General features: G+C 37.6%; 1 protein-coding gene across 3 annotated transcripts in view; it reads right to left on the reverse strand.

Annotated features, from left to right (window-relative positions):
- The window catches only part of NEBL (nebulette), a 376,628-nt gene that overhangs the window by 103,953 nt on the left and 256,243 nt on the right, over window positions 1–16,432 (reverse strand). Inside the window, exons 1-4 of one of the 3 annotated variants that reach the window (XM_069547397.1) lie at window positions 11,279–12,530; window positions 11,118–11,189; window positions 2,443–2,547; window positions 151–261 (exon numbers count right to left, since the gene is read on the reverse strand). The exons of the other annotated variants lie outside the window; for them this stretch is intronic. Coding sequence (XP_069403498.1) covers window positions 151–261; window positions 2,443–2,547; window positions 11,118–11,189; window positions 11,279–11,359 — 369 coding nt within the window. The 5' untranslated portion in view covers window positions 11,360–12,530. Of the gene's footprint in view, window positions 1–150; window positions 262–2,442; window positions 2,548–11,117; window positions 11,190–11,278; window positions 12,531–16,432 lie in introns of those variants that run through there. 3 annotated transcript variants of the gene reach the window in all.

Raw genomic sequence — 16,432 nt, forward strand, 5'->3', positions numbered from 1 at the left:
GTGACTGCTGACAGAACATGAATCAGTTGCTTCCAATGTTTCACTCCATATTTAATATCTAAGATAAACAACTCTTTATAAAATGCTAAACAATATGTATTAGTATACATTTGATTTACGCAATTATAGAATAATTTAGGAGAACCATACCTCACTCTGTAGTTGTGTAACTTCTCTGGCAAAGACACTGTCAATTGTGGCTGGCATCTGCTTATAAAGAGAATTGGAAAGGTCCGCCTTAATGGTACCTTTGTATTTTGCCTAGGGGGGGAGAAAGAAAAGAAAAATAAATATGTCTTAGTTTTTCTTTTACTGTGAATATTGAAAGAGAATAAAGAAAATTACTTTCTTAGGAAACAAATTAGCTGGGATTGACATATATACACTGCTATATATAAACTAGGTAACTACTGAGAACCTACTGTATAGCTCAGGAACTCTACTTCAGGCTCTGTGATGACCTAAATGGGAAGGAAATCCAAAAAAGAGGGGATATATGTATACAAATAGCTGATTCATTTTGTTGTATGGCAGAAAATAACACAATACTGTAAAGCAACTATCCTCCACTAAAATATTTTTAAATATGTAAAGTCAACTTTAATCTCAGATACTGAACCCGATGGTCATATTTGAAGAAATAAATCCAATTTATCATGGCAAAACCTTTAAATCAAACATGCAAGAAAATAAAAACTGGAAGAGAGGGGTTGAGGGATGGGAGAAATGGTGCAAAGCGGTCAAAAGGCACAAGCTTCCAGTCATAAAATCAGTACATGGGGACATAAAATCGAGCATGGTGGCTGTAGTTAATAAAACTGTATCACATATTTGAAAGTCACCAAGAGAGAAAATCTCAAAAAGTAACCATCATAAGGGAAAGAAAAGAAGTAAGATGTGTGACTCCATACGATGACAGACTTATTGTGGTGGTCCTCTCACAGTGCATACAAATATGGAGTCCTGAAACTAATATTCCATGTCAATTATAGCTCAAATGAAAATTTTAATTAAATCAATCTAATTAAATAATGGCTATTTTTCTACTTAAACCCATGCACATTTCTAACAGTAATTCTACTTGTGTATCAACAATTTCATATATTTGATCATCAAAAAATAAATGAGAATGAGATACTTGAGCTGTTCCAGAAAACACAAGTCATTAGAACCTGAACACAAAGGACAGCCTTCCTTTATTCAAGTCTTCTTAACTTCTTCCACCACAATGGCAGGGTGCTGAGGTGGCGGAGCTTTTTTGCTGTTTTTGCACTTTCCCACATACAGTCTGCACTGCCTCTAAATGATCTCAGTCATTACTCATAAAGAGAGAGACTCATTCACTATTTCCTCTTGGGAAGATTAGGTTCAAAGGAATGTAGCAGATTGCCCTCTTCCTTTTTTAATTTTTCCTCTGTAGTTAACTCCTTCAGGAAAAAGACTCAATTAATAATTAAGAACACCAAGCATTTCTCTGTGAAGGAGAAATAATATTTAATAGCTTACACAAGTAAACAAAACTGTGGCTTTCCCCACTCTATCCACAAGTCCCTGATGTTACTCCTACTTGGAGCCAGATTTGAGTGTTGATTCATTGAGCATATAGCTTGTGTAAGCCTTGTGTTCCCATAACTCTTCAGATTTTCATACTTAAAATTTACTAGTTTTCTTCAAAATGCTTTCATGTTGGCAGAAATAATCCCAAGAATATCATGTTGATCTTTTTTCCAATAACTTACGAAACACTAGAGGTCAGTCATCTACAACACTATCTAATCATCTTCTTTTCGAGTTTATCTCTTCAAAATGGTCCATTCACAGACACTGGCATTGCCTCATCACAGAAATCACTGTTAACATTGTGCTCTATAAGACAACATAAGCTGCAGTTCTACATTCGCTCAGAAAAAGATTACATGATTTTTCAGCTGGAAAATGAATGTAGCGCATTTCTTACTCTATGGTTTCATAGCAGGTATCTCTGTTGAACTGATCCTAACCAAAAATAGTTCAAATTGATCTGAAGTTACTTACCAAAGATACCACGTTTTATCGAATCTGCTGATAAGTTTGACTTATTTTTAAAATGAGATTGGATCATTTATATCTAATAAGTCTGTTAAGAAATAAAATAATGGAACTTCTGAGACTATTTTGCCAGTACTTTCTATTGAATAAAAATATCTCCTTTTATTTTGATGTAAAAAAAAAAAAAGGTTAGAGTCAATATAGATATATATCACAAAACATATCAACAATGGATAATAAGCTATCAGTTTACATAAGTTAACTGACATAATGCATAGAATTACATATACAGATATTTTTAATATCAACATTCAGTGGTATTATCAGAAACGTTATTCTCTAATTTTAATACAGAAACTTATATCTATATAAAAGAAAATAATCCAAGCCATTTAAAAAGTCTTGATACCTTACCTCAGAAATAAAAGCACCAATGTGTTTTACATGGTTTAGCATAGGCGTGTCAGTCACAAACGTACACTTGCCTTTAGACTTTTTATACTCTTCTTTATAATGGATCTAAAAGAGAGAACATTTTACATAAGAGAAAAAAAACAACTTTTATGCTCCCTTTTTGAACAAAAGAATTAACTGTGCAAGTCTATTTTCTGAAATAAATACTCCAATGTGGAATGATACTCAAAACAAGCCAAATCAAATAAACTGATATCCAGCTCAGAACAACAAAGGGGATGAGGCAGGGTAAGAAAAAGGCTGCCCTTTAGATAAGCAAGGGCACAGTTACCATCAAGGATCTTGCGTGTCACACCCACACTGACTGTGGGTCCTATTTGTCCAGCTTCTTCAGCATAATTAAGAAACACTGGTACCACGTCTAAAAGAGTGAACTCATGAGAATCTACTGTATAACACAGAAAACTCTGCTCAGTGCCTGTGGGAGCCTAAATGGGAAGGAAATCCAAAAAAGAGGGGCCATATGTATACATACAGCTGATTCATTCTGCTGTACAGTAGAGACTAACACAACATTATAAAGCAACTATACATCAACAAAAATTAATTTTAAAATAATTTTTTTCTTTATTTTAAAAAGAAGCATTGCATAGGCTTCCCAGGTGGCTCAGTGGTAAGGTAAGAATATTGGAGTGGGTAGCCACTTCCTTCTCCAGATTTCCCCAATCCAGTGGGAAATCCCATGGACAAAGGAGCCTGGCGGGCTACAGTCCACAGAGCTGTAAAGAGCTGGACACAACTTAGCAACTAAACAACAACAACAAAGCATTGCATGCATACTCAGCACACCCCTTTACCACTTGATTTCTTCAAACCATGCTAAAATTTCTCAATAAATAAATCTGGTTCTGTGCTACGCATGGCCTTTCTCAAAATAACTTGAATACTGAGAACTAACACACAAGTTTGAGGGAATAAGCATAGCAGGTGTATATAAAATAGGTATATCCAATTTACACATTTTCGGTGTAGCTATGTCATACCACACACACAAACTTTAACTCACATCTTAAAAAAAAAAAAATGCTCCATTTCACTCATACAATTGTCCTAATTTATTGTTACTTTAAGCCACAGACCCTAACAGGTAAGCCTATGGTCAAACAGAAACACAGTTGCCTACCTCTGGATTTAAAGTTAGGAGTCATCAGGACAGATGTGACCAATTAAGAAGAGGACAAAATTAAACAAATGGAGATTACTGTTAGCATCATTACCTAGACATGCTGGATTAGAGGAGGGGGCATCAATTGTGGCCACAGTGGGATTCTGGTTACTAATTAATTATGCTCAAATCAAGGTTGAATATCCAATTTATGAGAACCCATAGGCCTCCCCAACCTCCTCCCCTCTCCCAAACATAGAACCCACCCAGACAGCCTGTCACCTGTGGAAATCACTGCAGAATGCCCCCGTGTGGTGGCAGGCAGACAAATGGGAAAAAGTCCAGAAAGGCTTAGCTGAGCAATCCTCATTTCCTCTTTCCAATTCACTAGTGAGAGGAATCACTCTTTCTCCTCTCAGGAGAGGCAGGATTATTCTGTGAGAAGATCCCGCATGGGCAGATAAGTCAAAAAGAAGTCAGGAACTATAGAGAGGGACCTGAAATGTAATCCCGCTGTCACACTAATTGCCATCCAATCTGAAAACTGGACTGCTGCTGCTGCTAAGTCCCTTCAGTTGTGTTCAACTCTGCGCGACCCCATAGACGGCAGCCCACCAGGCTCCCCCATTCCTGGGATTCTCCAGGCAAGAACACTGGAGTGGGTTGCCATTTCCTTCTCCAGTGCGTGAAAGTGAAAAGTGAAAGTGAAGTTGCTCCGTCGTGTCCAACTCCTAGTGACCCCATGGACTGCAGCCTACCAGGCTCCTCTGTCCATGGGATTTTCCAGGCAAGAGTACTGGAGTGGGCTGCTATTGCCTTCTCCGAAAACTGGGCAGGCAAAACTTATAACTGTTTGAGAGGATGAAGGTAATTTGCTGAAAGTTGTATCACCCTGTAATAAAGTCATGTTTATCTGCCCAAGACTGTAAATACTTAGACTGAAAAAAATGTCATAGTTCAGATGATAAATTACATGGCCTCCCTAATTACAGCCTAAAAGTGAAGTTTAACGGTATACACTACCTGGTTCTTAAAGAACATGACTAATGTTGATGTTACACTTTAACATGACATAGAGATTTTACCATATTTGAACAGACCTAAGGGGCATTATTTGACCTGAGGTATAACTAGCCACAAACATACTGAGTAACATTATTTTAAATGCCATATTTCACGGCGATGACTCAGATATTAGATGCTGACCACATTAAACATTTGCTTTATTCATGAAATCAACATTAGAACATATTTATCTTATCTGAGCACTAAATTGCTTTTTTTTTTTTCTTCTCAGAGATTAGCCATAATTTTAGGTCTCTGCAAATCACTGTCCTCAGTCACTAGTAATTAAACCGTTAATGGCACTATGATAAATAGTAGGCTATTTTGATCATAAGGAGAAAAAAAAGTATCTCCATTATATAATTAAGCATGAGAGAAAATAAGCTATCATTAGGCTTAAGTTTGGCTCATTATTTTTATCTTTCGCCACCATCTCTTCCCTCTCCCACTCACATTCTTCACAGCAGCGGTATGTGCTGTGGCTACAGCCTCTGATAAGCTCTGACTTGAGCAGAATGTTCAGGACAGGAGCTAGGGATAAAGGTGAAGTATTTATTTCCTCTGCTATGCAGGCAAATAGTTCAGTTTTAAGTGTGCTCTCCATTCCTTTCTTTGGTCTTTATTTAAAAGATAAACACACACACACACATACACCTACTAGATGCTTATTGTCACGCATATTGCATTTCTAATGAATTTTACAATATGAGAGACAGTAAGCATATGATCTTAAATTTTTATATAAAGAATACCACGAATTAGTAGCTTTCGTATACTAGGAGAATTGGAAAAAATAGATGAAAGGGAACTATGTCGATGATTAATACTAAAACTTAGGTAAAATGAAAATCACTGAGTAGACAGTCAATTCCAAATCTAACAGATTCCCCATCTATTGGATAGGTTGTCTCTCCAATCCCTTTCTTTCCTAACAATAGAACTCAAGTGTATTTACAGGAGGAGATACACCCCTAGCGTAGCCGCAAAGGACAAATTGCTCTGAGACAGGCATGGCTTTCTCATTCCCTTTGGCCAGCGATCGGTCAGGGAGGACAGGTGCCCAGCTCTGGCCATGAGATATTTTGGAAGTCTCCCCAGCATTATTACTGGTGAAGCAAATACAAGGGGAGAGACTTGCTGACACAGTCCATTGACACCTCGCCCATCCACCTTTTGTCTTCCCCAACCACAGGAAAACAGCAGGAACCAGGCCATCACAAGACAATAAACCACCATAATGATGGCAGAGCAGAAGGAAAGGAGCCTGAGAGACTGATAACATCAAGGCCGCAGCCCCTCCATCCAGGATTCATCTCAAAAAAATAGTCAGCTATCTGCTAAGCCCCTGTGCTAGGATCTCCAGGTTCTGTGCAGCCATCTGCACTCACAACCAACACACAATCCAAAGTTGATGACTTAATGTTAAGAAGATGCCCTAAATAATTTACTTTCTGCTGACCTCACCCATTAATCCCAACATGTCTCAACTACAGTTCAACTTAAATTAGTTGAGTGTGCTTCCTCTTCTTAGTCTAGTTTCTTTCACTTTAGTATGAGACCAGCTAATGGCCAAAAGCGGAAGACAGATGTAGAAATGTTAGAGGGTATTTCCTTTTACAAGCATTCTTAACCAGAAGGAGTTAGGAAGTCTTTTCACAAATAGAACCACATTGGCTAAGTGCAATGAACCCTGGAAGACAGAACTGCGGCTCCAGCACTGTGTGTTAACTGAGGCGCTCAGAGCCAAGGCTGCTCTCCCAGGTTACTGAACACCATTGGAGCTTTCTCTGGAGGGGTAACCATGGAATCCCATGTTTTCAGCATCGGGAAGGGTTACCCACAATAAACAATGTTCACTTGCCTGGAAAATGTTCTTCCTGCTGCCACACAAATGAACACCCTAAAAAGGTTTGAATCAAAACACTGAGTCAGAGGCTTCTGGCAGATGCGGGCTCACTTGCTCTGCAGAGACTCTTTATCCTAATTTACAAGAAACATACAAAGGGTCCCTTTAAACCTACTATTTTTTATGACCACCCTACAAAAGGCTCCCAGATCCATGATGCTGACTGCTCAGTGTAGTCAGTGGGTTTGATTTATTCAAGGAATTGATTAGATAGCTGAGTAACAGGACAAAATACCAAAGAGAGGATATCTGGGAAAATAAAAAGCATTACACGGCTAAGAGAAAATTTAAAAGGCTGTCTCAGAGAACCAGGTGTCTTTCAAGATTGGGAAGTGAGCTGTGCAGAGGGAAAACCCCACAGTATGGGCAGAGCATGTGCAAAGCAGAAACTAGGCAAGGCAAAAAAAAAAAAATGTTTTTTTCTAATGCCTTATCCTGATCCCCAAAATGAAGCCATCTGATCTGAAAAACAGACATTTCTTTCTATGGAGAATTCTAAACAGTGCAAGCCTTCCAGGACTTATCACTAGGCCATTCTTAATGAATTATCTGGCAGGGGCATGATGCAGCCAAGTCTGCAGGTCTGCTGATGAGCCCGCACTCTTATGGAGAGGGAGATGGTAAACTGCAAGAGATGAACTGCAGAAGCTCTCAAAGGGCTGTGCAAGAGGATGGGCCACCACAGATTAGATCATCCCTAGCAAGGGAGAATCACTCGGACTATTAAAAGAGGAGGGGCCCTACATGATCAGCTACAAGTCAGAAATTAGGACTAGAAATGGCTGAGGACGCTGTCCTTACTGAGGCTGAGCTAACGGCTTTCTGCAGCAACCCCCCCTCCCCCTTAGTCCAAGAAACTGTAAATATCATCACAAAACAGGCAGGAAACAGCATGCTTCCCTACTCATAATCACAGCCATCCACATCTGGACCTCTGCACACAGTTCTCGTTATTATATCCTGATAAAGACACATGAAACCTCAAAGAGGTCCAGAGAGGAATGATCAGAATGATAATGAAGGGGATGCAGAGAGACTGTGCCATGAAGAGAAATCCATGAAACCAACCTTCTCATCCGGAAAATGGGGCAGAGTCATGAGGGGCTACCAGCCAGGCACTGGACTTGGCCAGATCTAAACCTGATTCTCATCCCCATCCCTGACTAGTCAGGTGGCCATGGACAAGCTACTCACTGCCAGGTTTCACCACCTCTGAACTCGGGCTCACGGGGCCTATGGCACTAGCTCACTGTGGCATGAAATACAGTATTGCATGTGGAGTGCCTGGCACACAACAGCAGAGAAAGGACATCGTGGTGGCCATACTTTGGGAGTCAGACAGACCTTGTTCCAAATCCCAGGTCAGTGTCTCACTAGCTGTGTGATTTGATCAAGAAAATGTGAGCCTGGGACTTCCCTCGTGGTCCAGGGGTTAAGAATCAGCCTTGCAATGCAAGGGATGCAGGTTCAATCCCTGGACAGGGAACTAAGACTCCACATGCTATGGAGAAGCTAAGACTGCGGGCTGCAACCAGAGAGTCCATATGCTGCAATGAAAAATACCACATGCTGCAACAAAGACATGATGCAGCTAAACAAATATAAATAAGAAAATGTGAGCCAGCTTCTTAAAGCTTCAAGATGTAGGACTCTACAAAGCAGGCAAGCAGAAAACCAAACTCACCTGGTGACAAGCTGCAAACAGATTGCCTTCAAACAAACAAAAAGGCTCAGGTAAACACGTTGATTTTCCCCCTTGGGATATAAAGGATTATAAAACAAAACTAAAGTCCTTGAAGGTTTGTCTTTAAGATTGAGACTGGGGCAAAGACTGGTGGACTAAATTAAATGTGAGCACGAACAGATGGACACTATCAGAGACGTAATAAAGACTTGACTGGAACTCCAATCTAACTCAATTTGTCCTTTCTATATTTGCTTTTATCTCCGTATTGATGCAATTTCAAATATACATTTTAGACCACCATCTAGTCATGCAGACAACACAACAAAGAAAAGAATTTCAAATTTAAGTTAATCTGCTCCATATAAAAACACTGATGACACCAAGTGTGAATGAACAAATTATTACTTAATAATACTATTTAATTACATTTCTAAAAACAACAGAAATTTGATTCAGTCCAATCCCTGAAACTCTTCCAGAAAGGGTAAATTAAAATCTGATTTTAAAATGACTGTACAAACTCTTCATTCTTTTTTTTTTAAGAAACAAAGAAAGTAATTGTTCAGACTGTTCATTGGTAAATACAAAAATTTCAAAAATTGAACCAGTATTTCAATAAGTATGAAATTCTCTTTGGAAACAAAATGCAAACATGTACACAGATATAAACTAGGCCACAGTAATATGATCTAAATATTTAAGTAGAACAGGCTATGCAATATAAACCTATAATAAACAGAAATTACTCTCACATATTTGACTTTACCTACATGAGAGAGAAATAACATGGCTTTTGCTTTGTCAAAACAGTAAAGGCCATCGCCCCTCACTACAAGATTGGTTTTGAAGTCACTGAGAAATGTTCTTATCACTTACTAACTAAAGTTGTCACTTTAATAGTTTATATAACTTGACTCAGCCACAAATACACCTCAAACAAAACAACACTGAAAGAGGTACTATCTCCAGAGCTACAGGACTTGAAGTTTTAAATGGTCACATTACTAATATTTGTGTAATACACAATAATAAATCGAAGGTAAACTCTGCATGAAAGCTATAGGACAGATAACATAGCAGACTGGCCAAGAGACAGGGCTTCATGTTCAAGTCCTACTCCCCACTACTTAACTGTGTGATCCAAGAAAATTACTTAACCTCTCAGACGGAGCCTTCTTGTCCTTCACCTCTAAAACAGGAACACAAGAGAGCCTGCCTCACAAGCTGCATTACCTGGCACTTAGTCCTCAATAAATCTTAGCTGTTGCTGCTTTTACTATCACTGTTGTTGCCGTTATCATCTCATTATTATTATAGCTTACAAAGAACTTTTACATATAGTAGCTTGTGACAAATATTAAGAAATGGCACAGAGAAACACTCAATTTAAAATGTAATTACAGTACATGTCAAGGATACAGGAAGGAGTCTGATTTCCACCATCCCGGCTCTTCTAACAAACCAGAAGGGAGCACAGAATCATATATAAAATGTGATTGGATGGATACAAAATTAATTTATGGAGACAATTGTTAATAACAGCTAGCATCTTGTTGCTCACAATGTTTCAGACAATTTACTAAACACTTCAAATGTGTTATTATTTCTTAATCTTAGTATTTTAAATGCTTCCCTTGAGGAACTGTGTCCTGCCAGCCTGCCCAGGGTTACTGTTAAACTACTCAGGCAGGCTGATTTCAGAGAACACTGACTATATGGCCCAGGATTGATTTCCTCTGCAAATAAAAGTCTATAAACTATTCTGATCATCTTGCTTAAGAACAACAGCAGAAACAAGCAGTTCTCTGCTCCCCTTTCTAGATAAGACAGGCACCTGCTCACGCTTCATGAGCCATCTTCCCTGTGTACCAGCAATTCTCTTCTAGTTCTAGTGAGGACCATCTAAATTCTCATCCCACGAGAAGAACACATTTCCCTTGCTTCTGCCATCCTGGTTTACATATTTACTATAGATAAACAGATAGACAGAAATATATAGATTGTTGTTGTTCTGTCACCAAATTGTGTCTGACTTTTTGTGACCCAATAGACTGCAGCACACCAGCCTCCTCTGTCCTCCACTATCTCCCAGAGTTTACCCATATTAATTAATGTACTGGAGTGGGTTGCCATTTCCTTCTCCAGGGGATCTTCCCAACCCAGGGATGGAACCCGGGTCTCCCGCACTGCAGGCAGACGCTTTACCGTCTGAGCCACCAGGGAAACCCAATTAATTCTGTAATTCTAGGATTCCCTCGATATACAACATAAACTGATCCCAGTTAACAAAAAAAGTCACAACAACAATGCTCCTTTCACTAATAGTATCATCCACATCCAGTTCAGAGTTCTCAATATGCAGTTCAGTAAACTGTGAATCCTAAATTGCTAATAAATGTTAGATGCACATAGAAACATTCATGTTTCTGGTCTGGAAAATTACTGGATTCATCAGATTCCATAAAAGCTACTCAAAATGCTAAAAACCATTCATTTAGATAGAGATCCTCTCAAAACAAATTACCTCATTACACAAATAGTAAAAAGCTTTGTATTCTCAGTGGAATATGCTCAGAAATTTGATGCTTTATGATTTCATGTCAGAGTGACAGTGAAGTTCAAGAAGGGACAGGATTCTGGCTTAAGAACATGGAGACATGTCCCCACAGAAATTCTCTGTCTAGGTGACCTTGGGAAAACCATCTAACATTTCTGGACTTCGTTCCATGATTTGGAAAATCACTGGGTTTTAAATAAATGATTTCAGGGTTTTCTCTTCAGCTCTCTGATTCTATGATATAATCATGCCACATACGCAAGGCAAAACAGATAAAAATTTTTAAGCCACTTACATCACTAATGAGTTCAGTGCACCTTCTGGCCAACTCCATACTCAGGTCTTCAATAACAGGCTTAAAGAATACCTGTCCAGGGAAAAAGGAAAGGAAACATTTTCCTCATCATCAACTTTAAGGAATGAACACCATGCCTCAGCAAGCGCCTTCTCACCCACCTTGTCTTCTTCATTTTCTTCTTCCCCTGTTTTTTCTTCTTCAGTTTCATCTTTCACATCCTCAAATACAGGAACCCTCATTTTTACTCTTTATATATATATAAAATTCACAAGTGCAGCACCTTTTTATATCCTGCAGCACCCTTGAGATCTTGGCATCTCTGTGTTCTGGCAAAAATGACCTTGCCCAGGCCTCCTCCCTATTTAGCTCACTCTTCACCCTCCTTATCACAGCTGCGTGTGAGTGGATAGAACCAGATCACTGAGGCTGGCAAGGACTAGCCTCATAAGAGGAAAGAATATTTTAATAAGCAAAATTCAATTTTGTGAACTTTTCAAGTCAACATTCTTTAAACTGAAACAAGTTTATTAACATTTAATGAATTCAATTCATTCATAAAATAGTTTGAACAAGACTTAGAGATTCTGGGAAAACCACTCAGCTATAACACTCAAGATAACACAGTGGAAAGCCTACTATCTCAAAGATTCCTCAACTCCATCTAAATAAAGCTTTCACTGGAATGTCAGACATACCCCAGAGCTGGTATGGTGAAGCTGGATCATTAAACTCATTTCATTAAGTTAAATTAAAATTTTTATGAGACATATATATACTTTTTCAGTCTAAAAAAGTACTTTATATTAGCTGATTAAAGGCTAGTAATTTATCATGGAAAGCCCTTTGAACCACTTCGAAGAATCTATTCTGAGTTAATTATGGTTGTTAATCATACATTGCTATTGTATTATTTTAATTGTAAACATCATTAAACATGAGAAGCTATAGTTAACATAGGCTGATATATTATTTAAGAATTCTAGAAACATCATTATTTCAAAAAATAATAAGTACCCTCTTTCAATTCTGCCTATAGGGTCAATTTTTACAGATTTCACTAGATATCTGTATATTTCTCAATGTGTAATACATGCTTGGAAAGATTTAGAAGAATAAACTATAACAATATTTACAATGCAGTATGTATCACCAGTTATATAATTTAAAATGTATTTCTCAAAACAAATCCTTTAATGTCAACTGGGGTAGTTCTAAGACTATACAGCTCAATTTATCAATTTGTTTTTTTAAATCCTAGGATAAATTAATGTTTATAAAGCCATAGCATATCAGTGTGGGACATAATAAAAGTACCTTATGGTGAATAATGAAACAAATGATATAAAACATAACTTTAATCAAAAAATACATTCCAAGCAGAAAAGTATAATAATGTTTTTTTCTTAATAGCATATCTAGTTGTTGGGTTTTTTTTTCCGTTTTTGGAGTATAATTGCTTTACAATGTTGTGTTAGTATCATATTTCGTTTTAAATTTTGTAAATTGCCTTGGCCTTGCCTAAAAATTCTGAAAAGAAAAAAATTCTATACAATCATCATGTACAGATGTCAAATTGTGTTGTATGAGGCTAAAATTCTGCAGAATACTCTGAAGGGGAAAGGGGGTTTCTTTAACAAACATGTCTGGGGAAACCTGTATACTAATCTATACCCCTGCCACTTATAGATCCACAAGGCATAATGACACTTTAGAAGCTCCCACACCACACCTTAGAAGACCCATAACCAAGAAAACTATTTAAGTTTGCTTAACCCAGCAATTCCCCAAAACGAAAGCCTATTCATCTAATCTAATCTATCTACTACCTACTTACATACCTACCTACCTACCTATCTGTTCTTTTATTGACATTTGATATTGCAGAAAACTAACATTCTTCTGTGAAATATTACTTAGGGAAACATTGTTTTATTCTGAAAAAAATGGTTGTGTTCTATTAAGAGTTGATCGTTTTATGAAGTGACTTTTAATGTGAACTTAGTGGCATTATATAACCTGCGTACCAGCAAAATGACAAAAAGAAATGCACCAAGGGTTCTGAAACTGGAAACTTTAACTTTAAAATCATAGCAATGGGGACTTCCCTGGTGGTCCAGCGGTTAAGACTCCATGCTTCCAATGTAAGGGGTGAGGGTTCAATCCCTGGTTAGGGAACTAAGATCCCAACTGTTGTATGGCGTGGTCAAGAAAATATAAACAAATAAATAAAGATAAAATCATAGCCATGTCATGCCAGCGTAGAGAATTCTATGAGGAAATTCTCTGTATGTCATATTTGTTTCATAAAAGAGAAGAATGTGTGGACTCTACTTGTTTCCCTCAAGCCCCTGCCAAAAGACTATTCCAGTATTCTATAGAAACTATATTACACTATCTTTATTTGGAAATAGGAATCTTGCAAACTTCTAGAAGCATAGGAAGAAAATCTTGCCAAAGCTGCCTAAGATGCATTGCCTGGCTAGTGTTTGAGGTGACAGTACTTGCAAAGCTCATGGTGACACCTCCTCTCTGTGGTGAGTTACCTTGGTCAGACTTCAGTGGCTGCTATTTTCTCATTTTCCATCATACAACAAATTCTTATTGTCTCTCCACTGTGCTGGAAGAAAATAATCTGTTGAGATTATGCACAAAAGTTTGGAAATCAAAAACAAATGCCATATACAACGTGAACACAAATTTTCCATGTAAGGTTTTAAAACCAGAATTTTAAAACTATAGGCATCCTTAAGAAGTCTATCCTGCTAAAGCCCTTTCTTTCATACAGAACAAAATTGATATCAACAGAAATTATTTGTCTTATTCACAAAGTTATCTAGTGGAGCATTAGGACCAAAATTTAACTAGAGCCCTATGTTCATTCATTCAAAGAAATGTGGTTATTCCAGGTACTGAATTTGATGTTAGATGTGTAATGGTGAGTAAAATTTAATTTGTGCTAAAATGAGGTGGGAAATTTTTTTAAAAAATCATTTAAGACTTGCTGTAGGTACTCCTTAATGGAATGTTTGGCAAGCTAGATACATTACTACTTTTGACTGAATGCATTTTTTTCCATTTACCTGTAGGTATAATATAGAATTCATGTAAAAATTTCTGTTAAACATTTTAAGCCCTGAACTTCATCACAGTAAAGGTCTCTTAATAGCTTCAAAATGGGACTTTGGGGATATGAAGGAAGTGTTCTTCATGGATAGCTATCATGTTTCAAAATTCCCCAATTTTCTTTTTTTTTTTTTAAACCATGTTAAATGCTATATTTTAATACATATTTTCACCTTAGGCTGAGCCAAAAGGGAATATCTGTATAGCTGTTAAGCCCTTTTACTTACCGAACATTTCATTTCTGTCATCTACCTTTTACTTTCCTACTCTACCCATTCCCTGATTGAGGGTGATACCAAGGGTGGGATCACATTATCTACTGCCAAACACCCCCTGAGGTCCAGGTCCGGCTCTCCCACACCCTCTAGGGAAAATTATTTAATCCCTCTCTGGCTCAAAGTCTCCATTATCAAGCAGAAAAACTGAATTGCCCAAAGTTAATAAAAGGAAAGTACCTAAAAATAGGAAAGCCCCTTACAAACACAAGAGTTTTCAACTATCAAATAAAGGTACACAGTTCCAGGGAAAGAACTTGATATCGAAAGATCATCTCATTTGAAAGAGTAAATTCTAAACCTTCAATATGTTTTTAAAGCCCAGGAAGTCTTCATGCAGCATAACAACCCAAAGACAAGAGCTAACTTGTGTATTTGTAGTACAGAAGTCTTCCATATTTTTATGGTTTGACGTTTATGTATAAGCAAATCTATTTCTATAACAACTGACAGGTCCCAGGGGTAATTCAGGTCTCTGGAGACACAGACCCTGACCAAGGAAGCAAGTCTACACCATCATCACGAGTCAGGCAGTGTCTGTCTTCTTGTTCTTTAAGGTCACATACAATAAGAATCTCTTGAATTTTGAGAAGTGTTTCATATTTATTTCACTTTTTTTTCCTTTCTGTTCTCTGCAGTGATGGAACATGTGGTTCTTCCCTAACATGGTGATGAGTGACTTGCAAATGAAATTCCATAATAAATAACTGAAATAGATTGAGATTCAGCTCTGTGTTGAGGGATATTTAGAGATAAACTGAATATTTCCAGTTTAAAAATTAATTCAACATATCTTATTATAACATATTCCACCTACATGGTAAATGAGAGAGAAGCCTGCCTGCCTTGGCAGTCTTTTCAAGTACTCATTTTGCCTTTTTTTTTTTTAAATGACTATCCCCAGAAGGTTCTTGCTTCTCAGTTGAATCCCTGATTATTTCACTTTTGCCTTATGTGTTTCTTCACCGTTTGGCATCTATCTAAAAGAGAACTTTACTAAGAGATGAGGGGGAGAAATCATTTCTTAAAACAAGAAATATAAGCTCTCTAGGGCAATTCGTCTTCTTTATAAAAGAGAAGAGTCCTGCTTATTATTAGCCCAATCTGTTTTTACAGTTAACACTCATTAAGTCTATCCTCTCCTTTTTAATGGCTATTTCATTACTGTTTGTTAATGAGAAATCTAAAGGATGCGAAGCAACTGAATAATTGTCACCATTACCAATTTTGCCATTAAAATAAGATTTTTTAAAAACCTTTATTTTATATTGGAGTATAACTGATTAATGGGGCTTCTCTGGTGGCTCAGTAATAAAGAATCCTTCTGCCAATGCAGGAGACGCATGTTCAATCCCTGAATTGGGAAGATGCCTTAGAGGAGGAAATGACAATCCACCCCAGCATTCTGCCTGGAAAACCCACGGACAGAGGAGCCTGGTGGGCTACAGTCCATGGGGTCACAAAGAGTCGGACATGACTTAGCAACTAAACAGCAACAACAGTAACACAGCTGATAAACAACGCTGTGATGGTTTCAGGTGCACAGCAGAGCGACTTGGCCACGTCCTATCCACGCTGCCGCATAATTGAGATCGACATGTGCACACTTCTATGTTTAAAATAGATAACCAATAAGGACCTACTGGATACCACAGGGAACTCTGCTAAAATTAGATTTAATTTAAAAGAAAGATTTAATAGTTTTTCTGTATTGAACTTCCTATTTTTACAAATATAGATCCTACTCACAAATGAAAGCCACACATCTACACTTGTGTTGGAGGAAGAGACGAACAAGAAACCACAAATAATCTTTGGCACAACAATTTGCAGGTTGGGGATGGCTGGGATGCCAAAATTATAATATCTATTCTTCTAAGTATATTGACAAGAGGGGAAAAAAAAGAGTTCTCT

Source organism: Ovis canadensis, chromosome 13 (genome assembly GCF_042477335.2).
Source record: "Ovis canadensis isolate MfBH-ARS-UI-01 breed Bighorn chromosome 13, ARS-UI_OviCan_v2, whole genome shotgun sequence".
Classification (NCBI taxonomy): domain Eukaryota; kingdom Metazoa; phylum Chordata; class Mammalia; order Artiodactyla; family Bovidae; genus Ovis; species Ovis canadensis.